This window comes from Aythya marila, assembly GCF_965140915.1.
Source record: "Aythya marila genome assembly, chromosome: 3".
Taxonomy (NCBI): domain Eukaryota; kingdom Metazoa; phylum Chordata; class Aves; order Anseriformes; family Anatidae; genus Aythya; species Aythya marila.
Window position 1 is genome coordinate 118,684,728 of NC_139044.1, and position 26,477 is coordinate 118,711,204.

Consider the following 26,477-nt stretch of genomic DNA (forward strand, 5'->3'; position numbering starts at 1 on the left):
ACAATACTGCTCATCCCGTTTTTCTCAAGCATCCACCTTATTTTGGCCTTCTACTGTCCACACACGTACTTAACATTTCTCCTTATTATGACTACAAAACTACCTTCGAATACAGGAAATTAGTTCTCTCCTACAAAAACACAACTTAGTTTCTCACAATTGTGAGCTTAGTAATAAAAGAAATGCCATTCAATTCAGCAATATTATTTCTGCTAACTTATCTCCCTTTTCTTGCATCCAGAGTGTTACTTTCTAGTTCAATTATAAAAGAGAGATTTAAAATAGCTATTCCTAATTCACTCACCCCTAACCAAGGTAAAAACCACCTTGCAAAACTGTGAAGTGCTAGAAGCTTTACTAGAGAAGACACTGCACCAAGCCACCCTGACCTAGGTCCCTGGATGCCACCCGCAGCAGTGGCTCCTTCCCAGCTCTCTGCAACCCGGCAAAGGCATCTGGGGCAGGTGGCTGTGCCCATGGGGGCAGAGGCCGCATGGGGAATGGGGCGTGGAGAGAGTTCCCCTGTCCTGCTCCACGCACAGCCACAGAGCTAGCGACTGTGGAGTGTGTCCCTGCTGCTCCTTCCAGCTCGGTCTCTTCAGATGTCCCTTCTGCAGGTTCAATCCCTCTTCCTGCCCCTCTGTCACCAGGCCATGCCAGCTGCTGCCCCTCTGGGGCCAGGCCATGCCAGCCCCTCTCTTCTCCCCTCTCTTCAGCTCCTGCCAACGGGCCCCTGCCCCCTGCAGCCCTTCCCCTCACTAACCCAGGGCCTCTGGTCTTGCTGCCTCCACCACCTCCTCCGCAGCTCCAGCCCCAAACTGGGCCAGACCAAGCCCTCATCAGGGGGTCTGAGAGCACCGCCCCTGGAGGCAATTTGGGCAAAAACGAGGCCAGCTCCTGCAGCCATTTTGTGGGGTAGAGGAGCCACCCTGGCGGGCATTTTATGGGTGCCTTGGTGGCCATCTTGTCCTGGCTGAGGGGAGGACAGCCAGCATGGCTGCAGCTGGAAGGGGGCTCTGCTGTGGGTGCTGCCGTGGCTGCTCCTCCTCTGGGGCTGAGCTCTCTTCTGCCTGACCCAGGGCTTTCCGTCGGCACTGGGCAGTGTCCAGAGTGCAGACAGGGTGCTCAGGGGATCACTCTGGCCAGCGTCCCCCCTGGTCCTAAGCCACCTCCTCCCCTGTCTTCAGCCTTTGCCGTTCCCCACTTTTTCTCTCACTCCTGAGTGCCTGTCTGGTGCATTTCTCTTTTCTCAAATACGCTCACCATGAAACCTGAGAGAAAGGAGAGGGAGCAAGTCAGGACAACTTGTGTCAAGGGCTTCTCAAATAAAACTCCCCACCACACGAATAGGTTGTTGCTGTGTCTTTTCTTGCTGCCTTTTCCTACACCATGATGGACATGGTGTGGGAGAGCGCAGTCATCTCAAGTGACATCTGCTGGTCCCCTGCCATGGGGCCACCACATCCCAAATTTCTTTCTTTCCAAAGCCAGACGGTTGTTCTTCGAGTGCTTCTCCACACTCTGCTCTTAATCCGTCCCCACAAGTGCTGGAGACACTTCACCAAGCCACGGTGACCTAGGCCCACGAATATCACCTGTGGCAGTGGCTCCATTGCAGCTCTCTGCAGCCGGTCAAGGGCTCACTAATCTCGTTCTGTTGGTCAGCAGGTCCAGGCAGATTTCAGTGGTGTCCAGGGACGCCATCAGGGATCTGGAGATCTCTTGCATGTTCATGATGGAGGGCTGGATCCTGGTGAATTCTGAGTTTGTGGCCCCTAAAGTTCTTCCTTGATGGCCATCTGATGTCTACCATGGCAAATGTGTTGCAGACACATTGTGCGTTTCGGAATCCAGGCAGCCTTTCTTCTAATGTTTCTCAACACTCTGCTCTTCATCCGTCCCCAGGAGTGTCGCAGACACTGCATCAAGCCACCCTGACCTAGGCCCATGAAAGCCACCTGTGGCAGTGGCTCCATCCCAGCTCTCTGAAGCTGGTCAAGGGCATTTGGGGAAGGTGGCTGTGCCCATGGGGGCAGAGGCCACATGGGATCTGGGGTGTGGAGAGACTTCCCCTGTCCTGCTCCACACACAGCAGTGGAGATCTTTTGCATGTGGGGCTGGATCCTGTTGAATTCTGTGCTTGTGGCACCTAAAGTTCTTCCTTGATGGCCAGCTGATTTCTCCTGTGGCAGATGTCTTGCTGAGGCAGCTACACTTTGGACGTGACTTCTACTTGTTTTTGTGGGGTGGCTCAAAGACTGAAGGAATGATACCTGTGTATAAATCAAAGAACGGGAAGGGTGTTGGTGGCTAACGAGGATGTGTTGGATAGTGTGGGATGTGAGCCTAATGCTGAGGGTATGGAATAAGGGATGGAGATTGTACAGGTTTAATAGTCAGCTAGCGGTGAGGATTGCTTTTTGCATCACGTCTTTTTTTTTTTTTTTTTTTTTTTGGTTATTTTCTCTTTTCCCTTGTACCCAAATTAAACACTTTGCCCTTCAACCCATGAGCTTTTCTCACTTTTGCCCTTCTGATTCTCTCCCCCATCCTGCTGGAGGGGGTGAGTGAGAAGCTGGGTGGGGTTCAGCTGCCCACCGGGGTTAGCCCGGAACAGGAAAACTGCAGTAGAGGAATGATTTTTTTTCAGGACAATTGCTCAGCCACGCTCAAACCTTGAGGAAAGCAGCATCCACAGGCATGCAGCCCCTCCTGGCACGACCACTGGGGTCCTGCACTGAGGACATGGAGCGTGACCCCGCTGAGCATGAGGATCCCAGCCCTGCTCCCACCCTCGGAGGCTGTTCCTGAGTCGCCTGCACAGCGAATGGCTCCTGCAGGAGGATTTCCTTGCAGCCAGAGCAGGTGCTGCCTGAGTCAAACTCTAATGGGCGCTGGCACTGTACATGCCTCGAGCCTGCAGATGCCCTGCCTGGCCCTTCCCAGACTCATGCCGCAGACCAGGCTCTGCTTTAAGCAGCGAGGGGATGTTAGCGAGGGGGCAGCAGGGATGAAAAGGGCAGCGACAAACACAGTGATGGATGGGCAAGGTCAGCAGTTCACTGCAGATCAGTCGATCTCTGGCACATGCACATCACCTGCATCCCCCGGGACATGACACAGGAGGCACAGGGCTCTGGGGTGAACCCTTGGTCTTGATTATTGGCACAGTGTCCATCAGCTAGCAGAGAAGTCTGTCCTCCTTCACCAGATGGGGGGCTGCGGGCTTTTCTTTCTGCCTCCCCAGAGCTGCAAACAGCTCTGCACAGCACAGGTCAATGCTCTGATCTCTCCCATCCTCGTATGTCGATCCCCCGTGGTGGGAATCGCTCAGCGCTGCCTGCCGTGTTCCTGGAGGTGATAAATGACCCCCAGGCATACAAGCACTTGGCCCCGCTGGCCTGGACCCACCCCAGTGAGTCCGAAGGCACGTGGATGTGCCAGATGGCCAGCTCCTGTGGCCAAACCAGACTTCCCACAGCTCGCAGCCTGCACCACCAGCACACAGAGCACTGCAAAATGCTTCTGTTATTAACAATCCCTTAAGTATATTACACCTACCGCAACAATCCTCTTAGAGGAAGCCATCAAGACAGATGATAAAGAACAAGGTGTCACTTACATACACCTAGGCTTTAGCCCGGATGGAAAGAGCACGGCCCAGGGTGCGGGAAGAGGTCACAGGGCTCCGGGGCTCTGCTCAAGGCTCTGCCCCCAGCCTGCAGCCAGGAGGGCTCCAGCCCCTGAGCCCATTCCTCTCTGTTTAGCCTAAGTGGGCGTGCTGGGGGAATCGCAGAGCAGTGATTCAGACCAACCTAGAAATTCTGTGATTCTGTGATTCAACGCCCAGCTCATCTTCGGTGCCATTTGGTGGCCACAAAACAAGGTGCCGTCTTGTGGCAGATACGCCCAGCTCCTGTTCTCAGCATCAGTCTTGCTCAGGTTACAAACCACAGGAAACCTCGGTGTGATCATTCCCTGAACTGGGCAGCTCCTTAATTAACAGCACTGGGCGGTTACTCACAGCCGTGACCATAAAACAGGGGGTACAGCCCTAGAACAGGTGATCCATTGGAATTACTCATGGAGAAGTAGCAATTTACACGGAGAGACCAAAACCAATGTGGTAGAAGACTGACTACGAGCCAAGCGCTTTATCTCATTAATAAAGCAGTCAGAGAAGGCCTAACGAGCTCTCCTTGTGGAAGCAGCAGATGTGATGCCCATTGGGGCTGGAATGCCTCTCAGGGTTATTCCTCAAATCTGAGATCCTTAAATGCTTGTGCACTTGTTGGCGTGTAAACCTTCAACCCCTGAAGGCACCATATTTATGGCAAGATCCAGCAACTTGGCTACACAGTAGACTAATCACTGACTTGTCGTGGTGATGGATTAGTATCGATCCAGTTACTGTAACAAAGTGCTGCTATTTCACTGAAAACAGTAAGTGTTGGGCACCGCCCACACAAAAAATCTTACTGCTTACTGTCCCATGTGTGGATCCGGTTGCGCTGGTGCAAGGCTGAGGTGGGGATCGCCCCAATTCGTGCTGCAGCCAGCAGCTAAGAGCTTGCTGCAAGCTCGGGCAGCTTGGTTGGGGCAGTGCCGTGTTCCGACTTGTCTGCTTTGCTAAGAGGATCGGGGCAGGCCGGGTGGCACTGGGAAAACTCCTTTTCCACCACCACCCAGCCTCCTCCTCCTCCACCCAGGGCACTTTTGTGAGCACCACATGGGATGAGGCGTGGTGGAAGCAGGCTGTGATGTGTGGAGGGAAGGGCTGCCCAGTGAAGCGATGCCTGTTTGCTCCCTGCACCTTGGAGCCGCATGGCCACATCCCCACGCAGCCCCAGATCTCCCCAAGTTGTTCCTGGAAACTCAGCATCAACTGTTAAAGGCTTGTTAAGAGATTTAATTGCTTGCACAGGGCTTAGTGCTGACCCTGGCATGTGCTGTAGGGCTGAGCAGAGCAGGGCAGGCAGCTTGGAGAAAGGCCAGGAGCAGAGCCTGATGCCCGAGAGATGGAAGCTGCTGCAGGGAGCGGCTTCATTGCAAAGGCTGCGCCTTGTTAACGAGCTGCTGGAGTGGCAGGAGCAGGGCACAAAGCCCTGAGCAGATGCTGCTGCCCTCCGAGGAGCCCTGCCTGCCCTGGGGAGGCTGCGGAGTGATGGAGAGCCTGGTAGGATGTGCTGCTCCCCTGCCCCATCACCTTTCACATCCCTGTACTGAGCTGCAGAAGGGAGAAGAAAAAAAAAATAAGACAAACACCCTTAAAAGGCTTGGAAAATTTCATTCTTTATTGAACTGTAATAGTTTTTCGTTCATTTTCAACACAATAAATACTTCAGTAATAGCATTTAAGAGACGAATTCAAACTCACTTCAGTACCTAAACTCCCAGCCTGAGGACGGCTCCAGGGAAGGAATTGGGGTCCTGGGGCCCACAGCCATGCCAGGGCTGCTCATGGGCAGGCAGGTTGGGCTGAGGGACCCCCACCAAAACCAGCACCCACTTCAACTACAAGCTCGAGGGACAGAAGCAGGCCAGGCTCCCTGCACGAGGGGGAGAGGAAGATTTTGATCCGTGGGGGGAACTCCTCCTGCGCCTCAAGCAAGTGCTGCACGCTAAGCAAAAAGGGACAGCTGGAAACGAGACCGTTTTGGGGAATTTCCTACACGTTTTGGGGTACAAAAGCCCTGTGCCCGGTTGTGCCATAAACTAAGGGGAGCAGAGCTTCAGCTACAGCTCCCGCGTGCACACAAAGCAGCTGCGCTCTCGGGTCTGTGTACACACACAAATCTCTGCTACTTTCCCAGAGGCTTCCCAGGTCTATCCCATGCAAGCACGGATGCTCCCAGAGGAGGGGATTTTAGGGGTCTTGCTAGAACTGACTGGCTCTTCAGAGGCACAGATCAAAGCTGCTCTCAGATTACAAGCTGCACGTACTCCCTGCACCCAGAGTAACATCAGGCCAGCTCTAAAGTATGTTTTCAGGGCATTAGAAGCTCACACTTGCAGCATCCTGCACCCCTGGCCCTGGCTATATCGGGTGCCTGATGTTTGCAAGGAGAGGCTGCTGCTGAGCCATGCAATGACCCCCACGGGACAGCCAGAGACAACTGAGGCGCAGACACTGTGGGGAAGGAATGAGCTAAAACCACAGCGTCCACGTCCATGATTTCCAGGCAGTGATTGCAGCTATAAAACATTTCTTAGTGTGAACGCTGCTTTTATGCAAACTCCAGGAGGCCACAACACCCGCACGCCAGCCCCAGACGAGGAATTCCTGCGCTAGGTCCCTGGGATGGTGCAGAGGCAGGAGCTGGGACACGAAGCCACACAACTGAGATAAAAAGCCTGCGTTAACCCAGTCTGCCAGGCTCTCCCAGCCAGGTGAGCCTGGCACCAGCCTGCTAACATGTCCCAGCTCCCCACTTCACCACGAACAGTGACCGACCACAGCAAGGAGCAGGAGCAGCACTGGGACCTGCCTGGATCCGGACGGTTCTGTGGCTCCTGAAGGACTGCACCCTCCCTGAACGTGTTTTTTCCACCCCCAGTAATACTCTGGATTGAGATAAAGTGTGCAAAATAGATTTAGGGAAGCACCTACCAGTCCTGTTATCAACTCAGCAGGTCCACCAGTCATTAAGAAACTATGATCAACTCTATCCCTGCAAGAAGCGACAGCACAAACCACGAGGACTGGCCCCGGGCAGGCCTGAGGACACAGCCCAGCCAGCAAGGGGAGCAACCAGCACCATAACACACCCTCAGATGCAGTTAGCAAGGAATAAATTTATTTTTAAGACTTCAAACCATTATTATTAATAAATAATTTGTTTCTCAGCATGCCCTACTCCACCACGGTGAGACGGTTTGGTCTTTCTGCTCAAGTGTTTCCGTTCCCCCAGGAGCTGGGGTCAGAAATCACCCACGTTACAACAGCCCAGACAGAAACCCACCCAGCTTCACAGCAGCACGAGTCAGAACCGGAGTCGGGTGCCCACCGAGACCAGGTCTGCTCTCCCCTCGCTTTGCCACGAGCCTGGCAGCACTAGAGAGGAGCGAGCCTACTTTCCAGCACTGATTTAACAGATCTAAGCAGGTATTTTTCTAGCTTCAAGGTGCAATAAATTAAGGCACCAAAAATCCAGGACTCTTCACAGATAAAGCCTGTGCAGATAGGAAGTGGTTCCAGTTTTTAAGAGACATCTTTTTTTTTTCCTACAGCACAAGTATTTGCAGGATTGTAGAGAGGAAGTCCTGCTTCCACATGTTTGTAGCTTTACAAAGGCTTTTTTTCAGGGCATACTCTTACAGGCTGCAAAAATCCACCAGCTCACAGCCAAGCAAGACAAGAGACAAACCGTGTAGTAAGGAGACAAAATGACACCCCGAGGTTTAAGATCAGACATCCTCTGGCAGCACTGGTGAGCCCAGTCCTCGGGTCCAGCTATGGGAAGAGCCAGGACAACACAAGCTCTGGGCTCAGGACCCCAGAGCTCAGCTGAAGGGCTGAGGGAACAGCTCAGTTGTTCCCTAGTCCTGCAGACATCTAACTAGAAAATAAATCATCTAACTGCTGCTTTTGCCAGTGCTGCTAGCAGAGTTTTGGTACCTGAACGGGCCCCCCAGGTAAGCGTTGTGTTCCATTTCAGAGAGTCCCTGTAATTTATCTCCCTTCACAAATGAATTTCATTAAACAGCCAGAGTCAAAGATTCAAGCACAGCCCAACTCCTTTGCACACTTAATTTTTTTTTTTTCTGTACAATATCGGTAAAATATATAGAGTAAGCTACTTTATTAAATAAATTCTGAAGACCATTTGCCCCCTCTCCCGGATCAGACACCGCTCGCAGACACGTGGCTGTACAGACACACGGACAGACAGACGAGCAGCCGAGCCCTCCGGTGGTGCCAGCCCGAACGCTGCAGCTGACCCCACGCAGGACGTACCGTGACCGAGAAACCCCAATTCCACCCACGGCACCGCGCAGAGCAGCAGACACTGCGAGCTGCCTCAGGATTTCAAGTCTCAGTCTGCATGACAATGATTCAAATTTACAAAAAAAAAAAAAAAAAAAGCAAAATCCCAAATCGTTAAATAGTAGTTACAGCTTGAAGGTTTCCTAAAGCAGGAGGAGGAGTCTTCACCTGCGGAAGGAAAATGCCGTGACCAAGCTTCCAAGACCCACAATAATCAGTGTGTAAGAGACTTTGTTCCCATGGTAATTACATATGCACAATCTGCTGTGCTTGTCCACTTCCGGATGCAGCCTTTCCAGAACCTGGGTTTAAGCTACACTCTTCATTCAAGCACAGGTCTTCATTAAATAAAAGTGAACAGAAAAGAAAATCAGCATTCAGTCTTCACCACCCCACTCAATTAACTCAATTACAGAAACGTTTAAAAAAAAAAAAAAAATCAATGCAAACATCTTCTACAAATGGACAGTAAACAAATATATCCCTGGATGAGACACGCAGCCGCCGGGGACAGCGGTTTGGAAAACAAAGTGGTATTTGGGAAGGACCCCACCACACACATGCCTGTGAGTTTTCTGAAAGTGCACACGCAACCAACACGACATTATTAAGGTGCTTCTCCGAGCTGTGGATTTGCTGCTGCCGGTGGGCTGGTGGGAAGGGCAGGCTGAGCCCGGCTGCACTGCCGCAGAAGACGAGGCTCGGGCAGCACGCAGCGAGCCAGCAGAGCCGACCTGGAGCAACCAGTTCATACCAGCAGGAATTGGGATTTCGGCTCCGTGTTACAGAGGCTGGTGTGAGCCACGTCTCACTGCCGGTCGGGGCCCACGCACCAGCCCGCAGAGAACGTTGAGATGTGGTCCCAGGTGCCCACCACTCAGGCAGGGGCTGGGGAAGCTGATTCCTAAGCCCCCCACCTAAGTAGAATATTACTACAAGTGTTGTGTGTTTACTTCTGCTTTAAAAAAAGGTGCAAGTATTTGCCCAAATGAATGAGTGCAGGAAGGCAGGACAGAATGTGGGAGAACTGTCACCGTTTGCTCCTTAAGTACCGGCCCGGGAGAAGGGCTAACAGGATTAGGGACAGACAGGAACGCTTGACCACCAGGATGTTCCCTTGACCTCGCAGAAATCAGCTGCTACGTTGGTTCTGGTGATGGGTCGAGGTGCTTTGCTCAGGTAAAGCCATCTGCATCCCCAACCAGCTTTATCTGAGCAAGCGCTGGGGTTTGAGGTTTTACTGGGAACATTCAGCTGGTCTAAAATACAGTAATAGTGACCTGAAAGGCTACCCTCCTCGTCCAGTTTCACCCAAAACCGTAGGCTTGTGTTCGTTGAACAGCAGCAGAGGCTGTCCCGTACCAGTCCCAACCTGGCTGCACCAGATACCGCGCATACTTTGCCCTGATGTCTGTCCAGAGGATAGGTTTAGATCTGTGGTGATGGTTGAAGTATTTACAGGTATTTGCAGCAGTTATTTACAGTACTTCTGCAGACTGCAAGCTGATTTTCTCTTCCTCCACTCCTAGTCAATCCGGCGTGGGCTTCTTTAGCGAGAAGGGTCGTATATTGAAGTGCCTGCTCAGCTGGCTCACCTGGGGACAAGGCAGGCAACAGGAGAGGGTCAGCAAGGCGCAGGGGGACAAGGAGAAAAGCAGGCAGAGAGCCCAACCTGTTCCCTGCACGGCTGACAGAGCCCTGCCACCTCCTTGCACCCACTTTCCCCATTACTGTCCCAGCCAGTTGCTCCCCCCGGCGCAGCAGAGCTGGACTGCAGCATCTGCCCAGCACTGCCCCAGTTCTCCCACTGCACTGGGGAGGGCAGATTTCTCCTTCCCCCTCCCTGGATGGTTTTATGCAGCCAGGCTTTACAGCAGCTGAATTAGAGCAGAAGCAACAGCCCAGCCTGTCCAGGAGCAGGCTTCCCTCCATCCTACCCTCATGTACACCAAGTCAGAAACACCCTGTCCCGAGCACAGGCACTCGTGTTTTTACTCTGCAGCATTTCTTCTTGGCCCTACAGAGCAATATGATTAATATTTACCTTCAATTAATTTGATAATCTCGGATAACCGCAGGAAAAGTTGTTCCCTGAGTCCGTTTCCAATTAAAACTGGGGGTCAAGTACTTTGCACTGGCACAGGAAGGCAGCGGTGAGGAGCGTGCCCAATGCCAGGTTTGGGTAATCAGGTGCCTTTTACAGCAGAATGAGGAAGCCAGCTTTCACCACCTCATGTGAAGCAATGAGAAAACCACAAAGGACCGAGAGCTGCAGCAGTGAAGGCTCTTTCAGGTGCTCACAGAGTCCTGTTAGCCTGGGAAGCACCACTTCTACGTGCCTGGCAGCCAGCAGAGGCACAGAGCAACGGAGGATAAAATGGATGGTGGGGCACTGCAGATCCACCAGCGAGCAGTGCTGAGCAGCACCAGGTGCTGAGCTGGGCAGCAAGTCACTGCACAGCATCTAGTCCATGCCGGCGTTCCCAAGTTCTGAATATTGGGGTCCCAGTCACTGCCCTAAAAGTTCTGCACCTCGGTATCAGTAAAGGTCCTGGGAGGGGAGGCTGCAGAAGGGCCCTGGGAAAGCTGGAAGTGGGGGCAACACAAATTCAGGGGAGCAGAGCACAAAACTCCCTGACTGACGGGCAGGCCTGGGCAGAGAGGATTACACCATCCTCTCGGTCTCCCATCTCCAGCTATGACTCCAAGACCAAATTTATTTAAGCTTCTTAGCTATTCAAATCCTTCTCGCATAGAAGCCTCATTACACTAATTGGAAAGACAAGACAACCTGGGTATTACTGCCTCGCTGTAATTACAGCTCAAACTTGACTCTGGAGGCTCCACATTAGCGCCGGGGCTCCCGGGGGACAGGGCTTCCCAAGGAGGGTTTACACACGTGGCAGCAGCCAGCTCTGCAGGGAGCATCTGGGCCCTTGCCCTACTTCTTCCTCAGCAGCTTCCCAGGGCATTTCTAACTGGACTTGGTCTCCTCTGAGTTTGTTTTGTCTCTTAATCAAAACTCAGGCAGAGTTTGCAGAGAGCGAGGGGAGCAAACCCAGCTCCCTGCCCCAGGAGCAAGGAGGAGGCAGGCAGCTGCAGTGCAAGGGATGCTTCCCCAGCACAGGGCACGTCAGCAGGGTTGCAGATTGCCAGCAGATTGTTTTACACTAGGACTCCCAAACCAGGCTCTCCTTCCCAACGTGCAGACACCACAGCCACTGCTGTGAGCATCTCCAGGAGTGCCTCCTGCTGCCCAGGGGTGCAAGTCATGCAGACTGGCTGACCTACAGGCTGCTCTCTAAGCTGCAGCCACAGCCACGATTTAAAAACACAGCAGCAGAGACACGAGGACTTGTTTCAAACCCATCTCTGGCACAAGAGCCCTGGAGAACATTGTGCAAGGCTCGTTTCAAACCCAAGCAGCCTTCCAGAGCCTCCCACCTTTCCCATGGTCACAGCCAGCCCCACAGAGCTCGTAGCCCCAAGCAGTTTCACTGATGTTCCCGTTTTTAAGCAGCAGCTCCCCAGCAGAGCCTGCAGCCGAGCCCAACGCCCACGTGCCCAGTTCACCTACCACGACCACGCCGTAGTGGATGTGTGCCAGGGTGAGGAAAGCAGTTAGCAGGTAGAGGAGAAGAGTTTCACTGTTGGGGGCGAAGCCGGACACCACCACGGAGAGCACCAGCGCTATGGGGAGCAGCATCCAGTTCAGAGGCTGGCAGCGTGTGCTGCTCATCTGACAAACGATCAGCTGGCACTGCGGGGAGAGAAAGCTGTCAGAGCTTGCAGCCAGCACGGGCTCTGCAAGCCCAGAGCTGTTCACAGCGTGGAGCACGGTCACACAGGTACACAAACCGGTTGCCTGCGCTTACAACTACCACCAGTTTCTCTGAGGTTCGCGCTTGGGATCTGCCTTTGCATTATAATTCCTGTGAGACACACAGAGCAGAGCCCTGTGGTACAGGTCACAGCCATCAAGGGCATGTTCAAAGGGAAAAGGAGTTCCTCTGAGCTGACCGAGCCTTGCCAGCAGCATTCTGCACGATCAGCAGCACGGGCTGCTGGCAGAGCACGGACACAGATCTGATACAATAGGCACAGGTCCCTTGGGTAAGGTCTCAAGCAGGCACAGATACAATATGCAGCTAAATCAGGTTTGGACAACAGCTGCTGGCCCTCCAATTTTTAAGTTTACTCCCCGAAAAGAAACAAGAACTTCGTTGATATTAACAGTTTGCTACTGACACCACAGAGGATGCATGGGTGTAAACACACTCACGTTAACTACGTCTCTTGTTTCTCAAGAGCTGAGAGCTGCAGCACAGACGCCTGTGACATTTGCAGACCACAAACCCTGTCTGCTTTCCTGCTCGTTCTTTTCAGTCACAGCAAAATATCAGAGCTGTCTCAAGTTATACTTTCACACCTCCCCTCCTTCCTCCCATTTGAACTGGCATTTTTCTTCACCCTGGGAGGCTGCACACTTCCCAGGGGCTACACGGAAGCATAACACAAAAGCCACTCACGGAAATGTTTGCAAAGGCTGTTCCAACCATGAAATAGAAGAGCCTGGGATGGACCTCCAGGATGTCCATGGGTGACACGAAGATCCACGTGGTGCAAAGCACAAAGAGCAACACCGGGGACACCAGGGGCAGCATGATTTCATACACAGAGTGGTGCTTCAAGGTGTTATTTTTATAGGCCCTGCAAGGCAAGCAGACAGAGAAATGAAAACTCCTGGAACCACAGCTGAGAAACACCTGGTCCCTGCCTCCAGATGTGCCCCATAAAATCTCACTGGCCATTCTGCCTCCCAAAACTGCCAACGCCAGTCATAAGCACACTCACACGAGGATGATGCACACCTTAATTGTTAACCTAAAACCCAAGAAAGCCCTGAATGACAAAGGCACCTGCACTCCTGGGTTGTGAACAACTGGACAAGCCTGCATAAGCCGGGAGACCTTCAGCAAGCCCCTGCTGAGCAGGCTGCACCCCACAACTGCGACCTTTGGATATTCAGAAGCTGCTTTGTCACCCTGAAAACACCCACCTGAAAGCAACTAGGGCAACCAGGTCATAAGAGGCTCTGGGGGTTCTTGCAAAGGTGCTAATGCAGGTAGGGAGAGTTAAAAATGGCAAAACTTACTTGTAGAAGTTGTACAGGCTCATCGGCAGCGTCACGGTGAGGGCACAAGCTGGAAGAGAAAGAGCCATGTTACTGCCCCACGCAGAGGGAGGCCATCGCGTGCACCCCACGGAGGGGCAGATGGTTGGGCTCCAGTTTAAGCTGCTTGCAACTCAAATAGCTCAGAGGTGCACCAAGAACAGCTCAGCAGGTTTAAAAGGAGGTGCTCAAGATTCTGGTTCAAGAGTTTGTAATTACAAGTTAAGGTCTGCTATTAATTAAGGACATTTCAACTTTAAAAAGTTTCATTCACGAGCCTGGTATTATGCTTTAATCAGTTACTAAATTTAATTACAATCCTGCTTTTAATGGGACCCAAGGTGAGTTCAAACCCCACAAGCGACATGGATGCACACAGCAGAGGTTTCAGTCCTCACAGTAAAGCCAATCTGCTGTTTCTCCCACCACGTGCAAGCATTTCCCGTTCCCATTGTGCAAAACTCTTGTGATTCAGCTTGACAAATGATATAAAAAACCTGAAAATCTAGACCTAAATGGGAAACATCATTTGCTACACCCGAATCTATGGAAGTCCATCACAACTCCTTCCATGTTTATGTAGCAGGAAGTATTTTAACAGACACGTAAATATTCCTGCTTTTAATAACCTGACTCCCATTCGAATGCACAAATATACTGAGTGTACGCATCGTGCTCTACTTTCCACGAAGGCAAAGTGCATTTATTATTCATATCTTAAATTCTGTGGCTGCCAAAAGGAAGCTCAAAATATCCACCTGGGTAAATCTGATGCTTGCACTTCTCTTAATGTAACAATTCAAGACACACTGACTTGAAATTAAGCACTTATGATTAACCCCTAAAGAAAAGGGCACAGGTTAAGAAAATACAGTTGAAGAAGAAGTTCTGAATAAGCTAAATCACATCAAGCCACGCAGCTCTTCCTGCGTTACTCCCCCCTTTGCAGGGACTTATTCTGCTGGAGAGAAGAGTCAGCTTTTCTGGAGGAAGGCTGTACATCCTTTTACTTAATTTTTGGACAAGTGCATGGAGGGCAGGACCCACAAAGGTGCTTTCCCCACCTAATATCGCTCCCTGCAGCAGCCCAAGGCTGCTGGCACAGCATTCTGGCTCCAGCTCCTGCTCCCTCAGCAGCTCTCCTCTGCCCGGGCTGGAGCCCAGCTCCAGGCGAGGAAGGATTTTGGGTCTGTCTGCACGGACCCAAGGGCAGCACCAGGGCTGCCCCCAGCCACCGTGCGCTTGGGATCAGCCTGAATAAGCCCAAAGGCACGAGCTCAGCGTGCTGCTTCCTCATCCTTCTGGTCACCACTGACCCAGGCATGCTGCAGCAAGTCAGCCTCTCCAAATTAACTGCCCTGGGAGACCCGGCAAAGGGCAGGCTGCACGAACACCCTGCGTTAGTCAGCTGGGTGACAGCCCACGAGAGCCTTCATTACAGCAAACAGAACAGCGGCACAGAATAATTAGGACATTGGGTGTTGGGAAAAGAGGTTTGTGTTTAAAAGACAGGCTTCAACATGGAGTTTCTTACCAATAATCATTGTAGTGAATAGGTCTCTATATAAGAAATTAAACAGGAAAGGTGCATACCAGGCCTCAACTCCCACAATGGCCGTCACTATGTAGACGATGGAAATGGTCTGAAAGAAAGCAGAAGAGAAGTGGGGGTCAGCAGCATGGCCGCAGTCTGGCAGCACAACGGACGCCCAGGAGCTTCAGGGAACAGCAGCCGGGCTCTGGAGGTTTGTCCAGGGTCTCCTATCAGCCATCTGCTGAAGTTATTACAGGGAAAAAGCTAACAGGGAACACCTGGATTGTGATGGAAGCCCTGACGGTGCACGGAGCGTGCTGTGGAGTAGCTGAGCCCTCCAGCCCGACTTTCTTTTTCCATGGTCTGAAGTTTTGGGCAGATCTGTGTGGTGCCAGGGTTGGACTTGATGATCCTTATGGGTCCTCTCCAACTCGGGATATTCTACAATTCTATGATTTCTGTGCTACGCAGAGGTCCAAAAGCACCCAGGTAAAGAAAATGCTTCTGGGGGAGGAGCTCAAGAGTATAGTCAGACGGGACCAGCTCCAGTCTCATTTTACCAGAAGAGATAATTATTGCAATTAATCATTCCCCTTCCAGCTTGTTGCATTTCCCACCCAGGATGTGACACGAGTACGGTGCGCTGCTCAGTGCTGTGAGACTGCACCCTGGCTAGGACAGGCAGCTGCGAGCACTAAAGCTGAATTTTACTCATCCAGAGCTTGCTCTCGGTTCTGATGGGCTCTTCAGAAGGTGTTTCCTGCAGGGAAGTCCTTAACGAGAAAAGGAAGTGCCAACATCCCAACCGGTCCATCACTGTTAACCTCAACATCAACTGCCTCATTACCCAGCCACAGGGGGGCACCTCCCTGGGAACCTTTGCTCCAGGCACGGTGATTAACATGCAAACTAGTCCCACAGCTGAACTTTGGCACGCATCCTGCTCGTGCATAAAGGCACCCCGAACTTCTAGGCTTGAATGTACCCGTGGGGTGTAACGCAGGAAATTAATTAGTGCAAGCATTTAGGTACCAGGAGATACCCAGGACACACGGAGAGGAAACAAGGCGATATCTGTTCCTCAAGCCTTGTTTCTCGTAGGAAATCCATCTGCAAAAGCTACTACGAACAGAAAAACCCCACAAAAACTTCCTTGGATTTAACATTTGCGTGAAACTGAACCCTACCAACACATCTCATCTCTCAGCACATGGCTCCGAGCCCTGCCCTGCTCCACGCTGCTGGGGCAGGCTGGGGACAGCCACCCTGGAGAGGGTCTGATTTACAGGGGGCTGCACGGCCACCAGAGCTGCACCCCGGGCACGCCAGCCCTTTATCGAGCTCCTGCTGAAGCCGCTGCAGCGCGTACTTACCACCTGGCTGATGTCATATCCCCAGGGCAGGAAGAGAATCCCCGTGTTGTACTTCTCCCAGTGGGAGAGGATGAATGAAAACAACACCACCCACAAGAGGAGGTAGAGAACGAAGACACTGACACCCGTGGAGCCCCGTCCAAAGGTGGAGTAAACTGTCACGACGAAGTACACGCAGGCCCAGCTGTCCAGGCCGTGATCAAAGAGCTCCCCCAGGGGCGTGCTGGAGTTGGTCCGGCGGGCCTGTTTCCCATCAACACCGTCTGGGAAGAGAGCAAGGAGAAACAGGGAGTTTTGACAGACATCCACCAAAATGAGAAGCTTTGCTGGGCACCCCTACGCAGAGCAACGGGCCAGCCTGCAGCTGACAAGACGTGCAGCCAGCTCCCCCTGCCCTCATCCTCCAACAGCGAGCACGTCCCGCTCCCCACCTCCACCTGAGACTGAAAAATGCAGCAGAGGGAAAGTCTGGCAAGAGTTTATTTGAAGCAGAGCAGGGACAGGATTTCACAGAGCACCTCAAAGCCAGCTCCAGCATCCTCCTTCCACGTCAGCCGCTCCGGGCCACCTTCCTCCCATGCTCTTTGCCAAGCGATTCCTGGAACTGCTCTAGCAGCACGAGCAGCAATCGGAGCGGGCCGTGGCTGAGGCCCAGAATCAAAGATTTTTCAGCAGGCTCGGAGATAAGATGGCACGCAGCTGCAGCATGAACAGATGACCGAGACAACCCCCCCCGCAGCAGGCAGATAAACTCTTACCTAACGTGTAGGCAATGAAGTTGAGGAGACCCACAATGACCCACACTCCGTTTGGAACGTGCTGGTGGTCAGGAGCTGCAGAGATCAGAAAGACCCAGGGGAGGACAGCTCAGTACGCGCTCTCGGCGGGTTTATTTTGGCACAAGAGGCCCAGCGGCTCACCGAGACAAAGCACCCCCACAACTCAAACAGCGAAACAGATGCTAGCTCTCCAGGGAGAGGTGGCAGAGCTGTTTGTCCCACAGCTCCCCATGGAATCAGGTCACAGAGACGGGAATCCTAGGACTTTGCATACCAGGACGTATTTGTCCTCTGTCCCCAGCTCCCAAGCCACAGGAGCCAAGAGCTGGTGATGGCAGCCAGCAACTGCAGCCCAAACGCAGGGCATGGAAGCGTGTGCGGATCAGGCACTCCTCCTGCACTGCTCAGAGCATCACCAGAGCCTCTTGGAGAAGTGGCTGCGCCCTGCCTCTGCTGCAGGCACGTGGGGAATTCCCTCCCAGTCTCCAGACCTCGTCCCTGCCAATTGAAACCGAGTTCCTCCTTAATAACCTCTCCTCCTCCGCCGGTGCTGTCTCGGCAGCCAGCCAGTTTAGCTGCCACAACTCAGGGAGCCCAAAGCTGCATCTCAAAAAAAGCAGGGAGCTGCTTCTTGGTAGCAGACTTCCATGAAGATGCACAGAGGTCTTCTATCAGGAGCAACAACGCCCCAAAAAGTCACCTTCTTGTGTCCTTTGAGCAGCAGGATGGTGTCTTCCAGCAGCAGGTCACCAAACCAGCCAGCCACAAAGGCACAAGCTTCTGGAGGCCTCACCAGCAAAATGAAACTTTCTCTTTCCAAGCAGAAGACCCGTAACATGAACGTAAAAGGGTCCCAGAGCTTAAGCTTTGCCATCCCTTTGGCAGAGCACAACTTTTCGAACATCTGACGTCCTGTCCTGGGGACTCTTGGGCTCCTGTGAGCTGTCAGCTTTTCTTCCTAGGGCTCACGGACCAAAGCACAGCCCAAATCTTGTGTTCACATCACCCAAGCTTTTGAAAGCTTTTCATACTGATAACGTTGCTCGTCTGCCTATCAATGAAGGCTATACCAAAAAAAAATTAAAATATTTTTCTCACTTAACTGTACTTTCCACTTAAGTGTACTTTGATGACTGGCCGGGTTTTAGGAGAACTAGATGAACTGTTCTGAGCAGCCTAAACCAAACCTGGCAGGGGGAGAGGGAGAGAAAAATACGGAAAGGAAGCTATTGGTAAGTGACTGAGAGTTACCATGCTGCGTTAAGATTTTCCCTAGGACACTCCCACAAGCAAGGAGACACCTGAACTGATTCAGTAACAGGTGGACACGGGAACTGTTTAAAAAGTGTAAAGCTGTGCACATCTTCGTGTTATGCAAAATGGTGAAATGGAGAATGAGGACTTCGCTTTTGTTAGCTTGAACGTGGTGCCAGCATGTTTCGGCAAGAGGGCAATTAGCAAATTGGGATGCAGATAAAGAGGCTCCGCTTGCTGCCTTCAGAAAGCAGAGTTCCCCACGTTACCCTTTTCCCACACTTTCTGGTTCAAAAGGAGGGCACTCGCTCTTGTCCTCTGCCAAGGCAGAGCTGAATCCCACTCGATTTTGGCTGTTTTGTCCTCTGCCTGCACACAGCCAGCCAGGAGCAAATGCACCCAGCAGCTGGAGGGAAGGTGTCACCTGGCCAAATCCTCATCGAGAAGCCCGACGACTTCAGGCCCTCAGCTCCATCCCTCCTGTGGTGCAGCCAGCTGCCCGGCAGGGCCCCGACTGCAGGGGCTCACCTCCGAGCACCAGAAGGCACAGGAGAGGAGGTGACACATCCAAACAGAAGAAGGCAGCCTTACCAGAAGCATAAAAGTCAGGGTCGAAGTATGCCATGAGGAAGAAGTTGAAGACAAGCAGCAGGAAGCCAGAAAACGTTATCAGATTTGGGGCCAGCCAGGTAGGGAAGATCTATGGGAGAGCAGCAAAAGAAGACATGAACTCATTAGAATATTTAACGAGGACCACGCGCTGCTCCCGGCCACAGCAGAGAGCTGGTTACAGTCGTCTGGGTGCTGGACAGCACTGCCCAAGCACACCCAACACCGTGGGGCTGCACGAAGCTTTGGGTTGTGATGCAGTGAGCTCGGGGCAGCCGCCAGCTGGAAGGCTGTGCCCTTTGTAATTAGTCACACCGCAAACGAAGCGGGTCTGTTCAGCCAAGCAGGGCCCTGCAGCTGACGCTTCTGAGCAGAAGACGTGGCGGTGAGCGGCGTTTTGCTGTCCTGCTCGGGGCAGGACGAGGTCTCACCTTCACTATCGTGTTCCAGAAGGGATGCATGACGTACAGGGACAGGGGGTTGCTGTCCACCGCGCTGTACTGTGAACGAGAGGGGAAACAAAAGTCAAAACACAGCAGTCAGGGCTCCAGGACCTCGTGCAGGAAGCCGGAGATCCTCAACATCAAGCTTTCCCTGCGGGCACCTGCCACCAATCTTTGCATCGCACGAACACTCGAGCCAGGAACGGGCTCACACCAGGGATGGTGCTGAGCAATCCCAAAAGCGCCTGCCAGCTCCAGCAACGCCAGCCACCAGCCCACAAACAGCTCCTGGGCTCACCACAGAGATTTTTGGAAGGCTTCCTTCACGGGACAGGCAGAGGAGACCTCCACGGGAAGCACAGGGAGCATTCTTGGCCAGCCAGAGGAATTGCAGCCACACTGTGGACACCTTGATGTGCCCTGCCCTGCCTGCCTGCCCCCTGCCGAGTCCTGCCCCAGCTCTCAGAGCCACACAGCTCTCCCAGAGGAGCAGGACCAGGGACCTCCTGGGCCCCCCTAAAACAGGAGACAGGTCACCAACAGGGTGCTGGTGTGGTTCGGAATAACCCACTGGGATGGCAGCTCTGTACCACTCACCTCCTGTCGCTTGGAAGAGACCTTCCCCTTCCAAAAAGACGTAATTTGTTTCTGAGCAAGACCTTCAGCCCCCTCCCTCGTCCTACAGATACCCCAAAATGCCACAGACACCACCCCACATCCACGAGCATCCCCGAATCCCACATGCCCTGCTGCAGGTCAAGCAGCAGAGGATGATTTATTCGGCAGCGAGGAGCAGAGGGGAGCAGACCCCAGCTCTGGACGGAGACGTGGGGCTCCCGGCAGAAGGCTCCTCTCCACCACAAAGCCAAGATTCCTGCAGAGGGAAGGGGGAAGCAGATCTTACCCCTCACCCCAAAGCTTTCTGATCCTCAGAGGTGGCTGAGGATACCCCGATATCCTTACCTCAGTAACCCTGTGGGAGCTGCAGCGCAGCACCAAAACCCCGAGCTAGAGGCCGTGCAAGATGAGGCCTCAGCCCCGAGGAATTTCCATCCCAGCTTAATTCAGCGGCGGAGGACAGAACGCCGAACGCCTTACGAGATAATAGGCTTTGGAGTAACCACCAGATAGGGGAGGAGGAGGGCTGCAGGCGCATTAAATCTCATTATCCCCGTCACGGCCTCCAACGAGGGAACAAACGCCACACCAGGAGCGAGGCAGGGGAAGCCCCCTGCAGTTTGTCTGCCGGGGCTGTGCCCTGGGGAAGGTCCCAGCTCTTTCCCCTCTCCCCATTTCCCCATCTCAGCGATCCCATGGCCAGAATGCAGCCTCCCTGCACCCCGTAGCCCCCACGGAGCCACCCTGCAGCTCCCAGCCACGTCCCTCCAGCCACACGGATGGGACACATCCCCTCAGCTCAAATATTCACCCCCAGGGAGGCTTCTTCCAAGCAGAGGGCCACAATCTCCTTAAAAAAACCCTACCAGGACGAGGGGCCCTCTGTCCAGCTCCACCGCCCCCCATCTCCAGCCCCTGCTGGGTGACGTTTCCAAAAGCAGCTGCTCCTACACACAAAAAAAAGCCATAAAAAGGCAATTTGATGGATCTCAGTGTAATTTACACTCGGAAACTCTTTACCTGGATGTGTGAGCTCGCGCAGGCTCTTGGCACAGCTGATGAGCACGGTCCTGGGGAAGGGGCAGCATGGGCACACCCCGTACCTAACACGGCACCGATAAGGGCAGCAGGGAGCCCAATGCAGGGAGCCCATCAGTGGGGTCACGCTGCGTGCACCGAGGGCACCCAAGGCAGCCTTCAGCCTCCCTCCTCGCACAAAGAAGCCAGCTGGGGGGTTTCTGAGGGGTACTCAGCGCCAGCACGGCCTGCAAGGGACAACTTGGTGCCACCACGGCACTGAGCTGCCTGCCACCATTACGGGGTTTAGAGACAGGAGCGGCTCGCAGAGCTTACACCCAACGTTGAGCACCAAACCAGGCCGTTTCCGCAGGATCCAATTACGTGCGCGAGGAAGAAAACGCAGATTTACAGCCCAGATTCCACTAATAGCTTTCCCGGGCCGAAAAACACGGCGGCTTTTCAGTAATCCCATTAGCGGGAGGCGGCAGCAGACAGCACCCTGCTGTGCAGGCGCCCCGGCCTCAAACACCCGGAGGGGGCTGGGGGAGCCCTGAGGCAGGAGCAAGGCAGCGTGGGCTCGGCACAGCGGCCCCAGAACATCCAGGAGGCTGTTTCCTACAACCCTCCCTTCGGTATGAGGGGGGCACGAGGCCCAGCAGCTCATCCCACAGGGGCTGAGGCGAGGCAGCGAGCCCGGCAGGCTCCAGGACCCGCAGCCGAGCCGTGCCAGGGCAAACAAACCCCCCCCTGCACTATGCCCGTGCTCTGCCGCCACGCTTTAAGGGCGTTCAGTGCCACCGACCTGTTTGTTTTCCCCGAGGTCACTTCTCTGCTGGCAGCAGGAGGGAGCACGGGGGCAGCGAGGAGCGTGCAGGGAAGGGTGTGAGGGGTGGCTGGTGGCAGGGAGGACGCACGGGGCAGCAGGATGCTGTGGAGGAGGTGCTCGAGGTGCCCCCCAGCCTCGCTGCCTGCCCCATTTCCCTCTTCTCACTCGTTTTCACACATTGCTGATGTCCACAAGCAGGGCTGAAGCCTCTCTGCTGTGAGAGGAGCTGCCACGGTGAGCAGAAGCCTCGTCCGGCTCCCCAAACCCCAAAGCTGAGGCTCCTTGCTCCTCCAGAGTGGGAATCGCAGGATCAGAGCAGGGATAGGGGAGGGAAAAAAGGCAGAAATGGAAGTGCACGAACAGGAACCCGACAGAACAGCCTTGTGACAGCTGAACAAAGCTTTTACGCTCATCTATAGCCCACCAGGGATCTGGAGGGGGGCTGCAGGGCCCAGAGGGGGATCGGTCCCGAGCAGGCAGCTCTGCGAGCCCGCTCCTGGTGCCGAGTTTCAAGATGTGACCTGAAAGAGACAAAACTTTTTTTTTTTTCCCCCCCCAAAAAAACCCATAACCCTCCGGCTCTGTTTGCAGAGAGGAGGAACGAGGGCTAGAGGAGGTTCACAACTAAGAGAACCAGGCAGTGACTTTTTGGATGGAGCTCCTCGCAGCCACGATCCGACACACAGCAATGAACAAATCAGCAGGATTTCAGTGCCACGAAGAAAACCCAAGATGGGCTGACCCTCCCTTGGGTTTCTCCTACCCCACAGCAGAAGGGAAAGCTTCTCACGGCAGAGTTTGGGCCTCCCTGGGAAGCTGCAAGCCCTCTGCCCTGCCATCACTTCCCTCTGTGTCCCCGCAGCCGCAACTCGGGATGAGATGCACCCGGCCATCCCAGCAGGCGCTGGAGGAAGGCGCATGCGAATATCTCAGATATTTGGAGCAAAAACGCCAAGTAAAAGACAGAGTTTTTGGTTTCGTTTGCTTTAAAGTGAACCTGAAGAGCAAAACGCCGCCAAGAAGCGGCTCTGCTTTCCCACCCCTCTGTTACAGAGGAGGAAGGCACCCAGCTCCAGCAGCCGTCCCGTCCCTCTCTGTCGGGATGAAGGACGCAGAGGGATGTGGGTGGCAGGCGGCTGAGCAAAGCTGGGAGGGCTCCTGCTGCAGGACGAGGCAAGGAGCCTGCTACCTGCACCCCTCGCACCCAGTTCACACCTTGAACAGTGGTCCCTGAGCACAGAGGGCTTCGTGTGTGCCTGGGAACGGCGATGCCACTGCTGCCACGGCAGCCGGGTGGTTTTCACCCAAGAGGGGGCTTTCAGACAGGCAAGGGATCATCAAGGGATGCTCTGAGCTGGGCTGAGGTTTCAGCCCCGGAATTTCCCTGCAAAACTGGAGAAAAAGAAGGAAGCAGCTCCACCTCACAGCTGCTCACCTGGAAGTGGTGAAGGCCGGGAGGACGCCGAGCTTACGGCTCCCTGTGCAAGCGGCGCCTTGGGAAGGAGATGTTTAAAGGCAGGCGCAGGCGGGAGCCTCAGAGCAATTAGGGAGCCCTTGGGGAAGGAGTTAAGTGATTCAGGAACAGGGCTCAAAGGCTTCTCCTCCTCCGCACCCTTCCCAGGAAGGGCCCTGCAGGAGAAGACAAGGGACCGGCCTTTTTGTAGCCTCAAGCCTCCCATCCAGGTCGCTCCCATCAAAAATCTCCCCGCCGGCTGCGGTGTTGTTCTGCAGAGCCTGCTCGCCAGAGCAAGCCCCGCGGAGATCTTTTTAGGGCTCGTATTTCCAGACGAGCCTCTGCAAGGCTGCCAGGACAGCCGCCAGCCACCTGCTTCCCGCAGCGCCACATCTGCAGCCCTGTTTGGAGGCTGCGGGGAAAAGGATTTCCTCCTGGGAGAGGGGGCACCCTCTTTTTCGGGGGCAGAGGACACCGCACGGGACTGGTGGTCCCTTCTAGCCCTGCAGACACGTGAGAGGAGAACCACGAGGGCTTCGTTTCAGCGCCCACGCAGGTAAGGAGACAAAGAGCCTCTCACGAGAGCCGCCACCGAGCGCGCTGCTGCCCGCCGCCCCCGCACCGCTGCCGCTAGACACAGCCCCAGAAGGATTTCGGGGTGTGGAAGCTCCAAAAAGCACTTCCCAAACCCCAATTCCCTCTCCCCTCGCCGAGTTTGTGAGGTGAGACAGCGTCCTGCCCCACCTTTGGACCCGAGCAGGCCACGTGGCGCTGCCGCAGCTCGGTGCCAGCGCCCTCCCCAGACCGTTGCCCCCAGGGCATCGCCTCCCTGCGCGGGGAGCCAAGGTCCAGCAGCAGTTCGCCAGGTGAGGACGACGCCAGGTAGCCCCGTGGCAAGAGCCTCGTGCTCTTTTATCACCTCAGAGTTTCCTCTGCTCCTCCTGCAGCAGCTGGATGAGAGCTGCGCCCTGGGCACCGCGCAGCGGAGGCGCAGAACTCGCACGAGGGCGAGAGAGGAGAAAGGAAGAGGAGGAGCAGGCGCCTCCGTGAGCGTCCCGCACCCGTTTTCTCCCCTGGCCACGGTTTTCTAGGAGGAGGTTGCCCAGGAGCCTGCCAGAAAACGATTTGGAGATGGGTTTTTAAGCAGCAGCTCGTGATTTCTGGCAGCCAGCTGCAAGGTCTGTGCTCCTGAACAGCGGAGCCGGGCTGCATCCCTCCCGGCACGGGGTGCTCAGCACCCAACAACACCCAACAGAGCGCCTGCTTTGGGCTCTGATGGCTTTGGGGACGTGCTCCGGGCACAAAACACCTCCTCCAGGGCTGAACGCAGGCTGAGGGGATGAGGCAGAGGAAGCAGCACAGCAAAAGCTGAAAGAAACCTGCTATTTTGCACTGTCACCGACCCACACCCCAAGCAGCACCCTCCTCGCTCCATCTTTTAGGGCCACGCTGTGCCCTGATGGAGTTTCCCAGACCCCAGCAGCTCCTTGCAGGCTCTGCATCGGTGGAGATGCTCCAGAAACGTGCTCTGTCACAGCCCCTATTGATTCGGGGAAACCACAGCCTCCTGAGCGCAGCTACTGCTGCCAGCACGACCGCAGGCCTGCCCCGGGGGCACGCGCGGCTGGCTGGGCTCCTGCCGGCCCCACGCTGCCTCCCAGTAAGGCCAGTAAGAGCAACTGGTGCTGCCAGGACGCGGCCAGCGCTGGAAGAACTGGGCAGGACCCAAGCTCCAGCTGCACGAAGCGTGGATAGAAAGCTGAGAGGGGCCTGGAGCAGCCTCCCTGCGAGGAGAGGAGGAGAGACCTGGGGAAAAGAGACCGAGAGGGGATCTCAGCAACGTGCATAAATACCTGAGGGGTGGGAGGCAGAGGGGTTTGGCCAGCCTCTTTTTCAGTGATTTTTTTGGGGACAGGACAAGGGGTAATGGGCACAAAACGGGAGCCCAGGCAGTTCTGCACCAACACACGAAGGAAATTCTTCATGGTGAGGGTGATGGAGCGCTGGGACAGGCTGCCCAGGGAGGTTGGGGGGTCTCCTCCTCTGGAGATGCTCAAGGCCCGTCTGGACGCCTCCCCCACAAAGACCAAGACCCCCCCCCAGCACCAAGACACCCCCCAAAGCACCAGGACTCCTCCACAGCACCACGACTCCCCCCAGAGCACCAGGACCTGACCCCCCTCCGGCACCACGAGGCCCCCCAAAGCACCAGGACCCCTGGCACTAAGACCTGACCCCCCCGCAATGACCAAGACCCCCCCACTAAGGACAAGGACCCCTCTACAGCACCACGACCCCCCCCCCGCCCCCAGCACCAGGACCCCCACCATCAAGACCTGACCCTCTTCCAATAACCAAGACCCCCTCCCAAGCACCGGGAACCACCCCCCCCCCCCCCAAGAACCGGGACCCCCCCATAAGGACGAGGACCCCTCCCCCCAGCACCGGGACCCCAAGCACCAGGACCTGACCCCCCCCCCCGGACCAGGACCCCCGGCATCAAGACCTAACCCCCCCCAAGCACAGGGACCCCCCGCCCCAGCACCACGACCCCCAGCATCAGGACCTGACCCCCCCACAAAGCACCACGACCCCCGGCATCAAGACCTGACCCCCCCCAGCATATGGGACCCCCCCCCCCCCCCCAAAAAAAAAAACGAAACCCCCTCCCCACGCACCGGGACCCCCCCCAAGCACCGGGACCCCCCCTCAAAGCACCGGGACCCCCTCCCCAAACGCCGCCTTCCCCCCCCCCCCCCCACTGCACCAGGGCCCTCGGCACCAGGACCTGCCCCCCCCCACAAAGCACCGCGACCCCTCCCCAGCACCAGGGCCCCCGGCATCAAGACCTGACCCCCGCCCCTCCCCCCCAAGCACCGGGACCCCCCCTACTACAGCGGGACCCCCTCCCTGGCACCACGACCCCTCCCCAGCACCAGGACCCGACCCCCCCCCCCCCAGCACCGGGACCCCCAGCATCAAGACCTGACCCGCTCCCAAGAACCGAGACCCCCTCCCAAGCACTGAGACCCCCCCTCAAAGCACCGGGACCCCCTCCCCAAGCACCGGGACCCCCTCCCAAGCACCGGGACCCCCTCCCCAAGCACCGGGACCCCCTCCCCCACTGCACCAGGGCGCCCTGCACCAGGGCCCGACCCCCCCCTCTCCCCAACCCCCCCCCACCAAGCACAGGGCCGCCCCCCCTGGCACCACGACCCCCTCCCACACCCAGCAGACCCCCCCCGTGAGCCCCTCACCCCCTCACCTTGTACTTGCCGAAGCCGGCCAGCTGCTCTCCCGTCACGTACCCCATGGCGTCCCCCCCCCCCCAGCACCGCGCCCGCCGCCTCACGGCGCCTCCCGCCGCCGCCTCGGCCCACCGGGCGTGCCCGTGACGTCACCGCCACC

The 26,477-nt window shown here is 55.3% G+C and overlaps 1 protein-coding gene across 1 annotated transcript; it reads right to left on the minus strand.

Annotated features, from left to right (window-relative positions):
* Window positions 1–5,284: 5,284 nt before the first annotated feature.
* On the minus strand, window positions 5,285–26,411 carry SELENOI (selenoprotein I). The gene is made up of 10 exons (XM_082756384.1): window positions 26,335–26,411; window positions 19,141–19,209; window positions 18,692–18,800; window positions 16,826–16,900; window positions 16,068–16,330; window positions 14,695–14,803; window positions 13,143–13,191; window positions 12,517–12,697; window positions 11,565–11,747; window positions 5,285–9,582 (listed from the first exon to the last, which is right to left on the minus strand). Exons 1-10 carry the CDS (start codon window positions 26,380–26,382, stop codon window positions 9,466–9,468), a joined length of 1,203 nt encoding a protein of 400 aa, XP_082612510.1. The 5' UTR covers window positions 26,383–26,411; the 3' UTR covers window positions 5,285–9,465.
* Window positions 26,412–26,477: the final 66 nt, after the last annotated feature.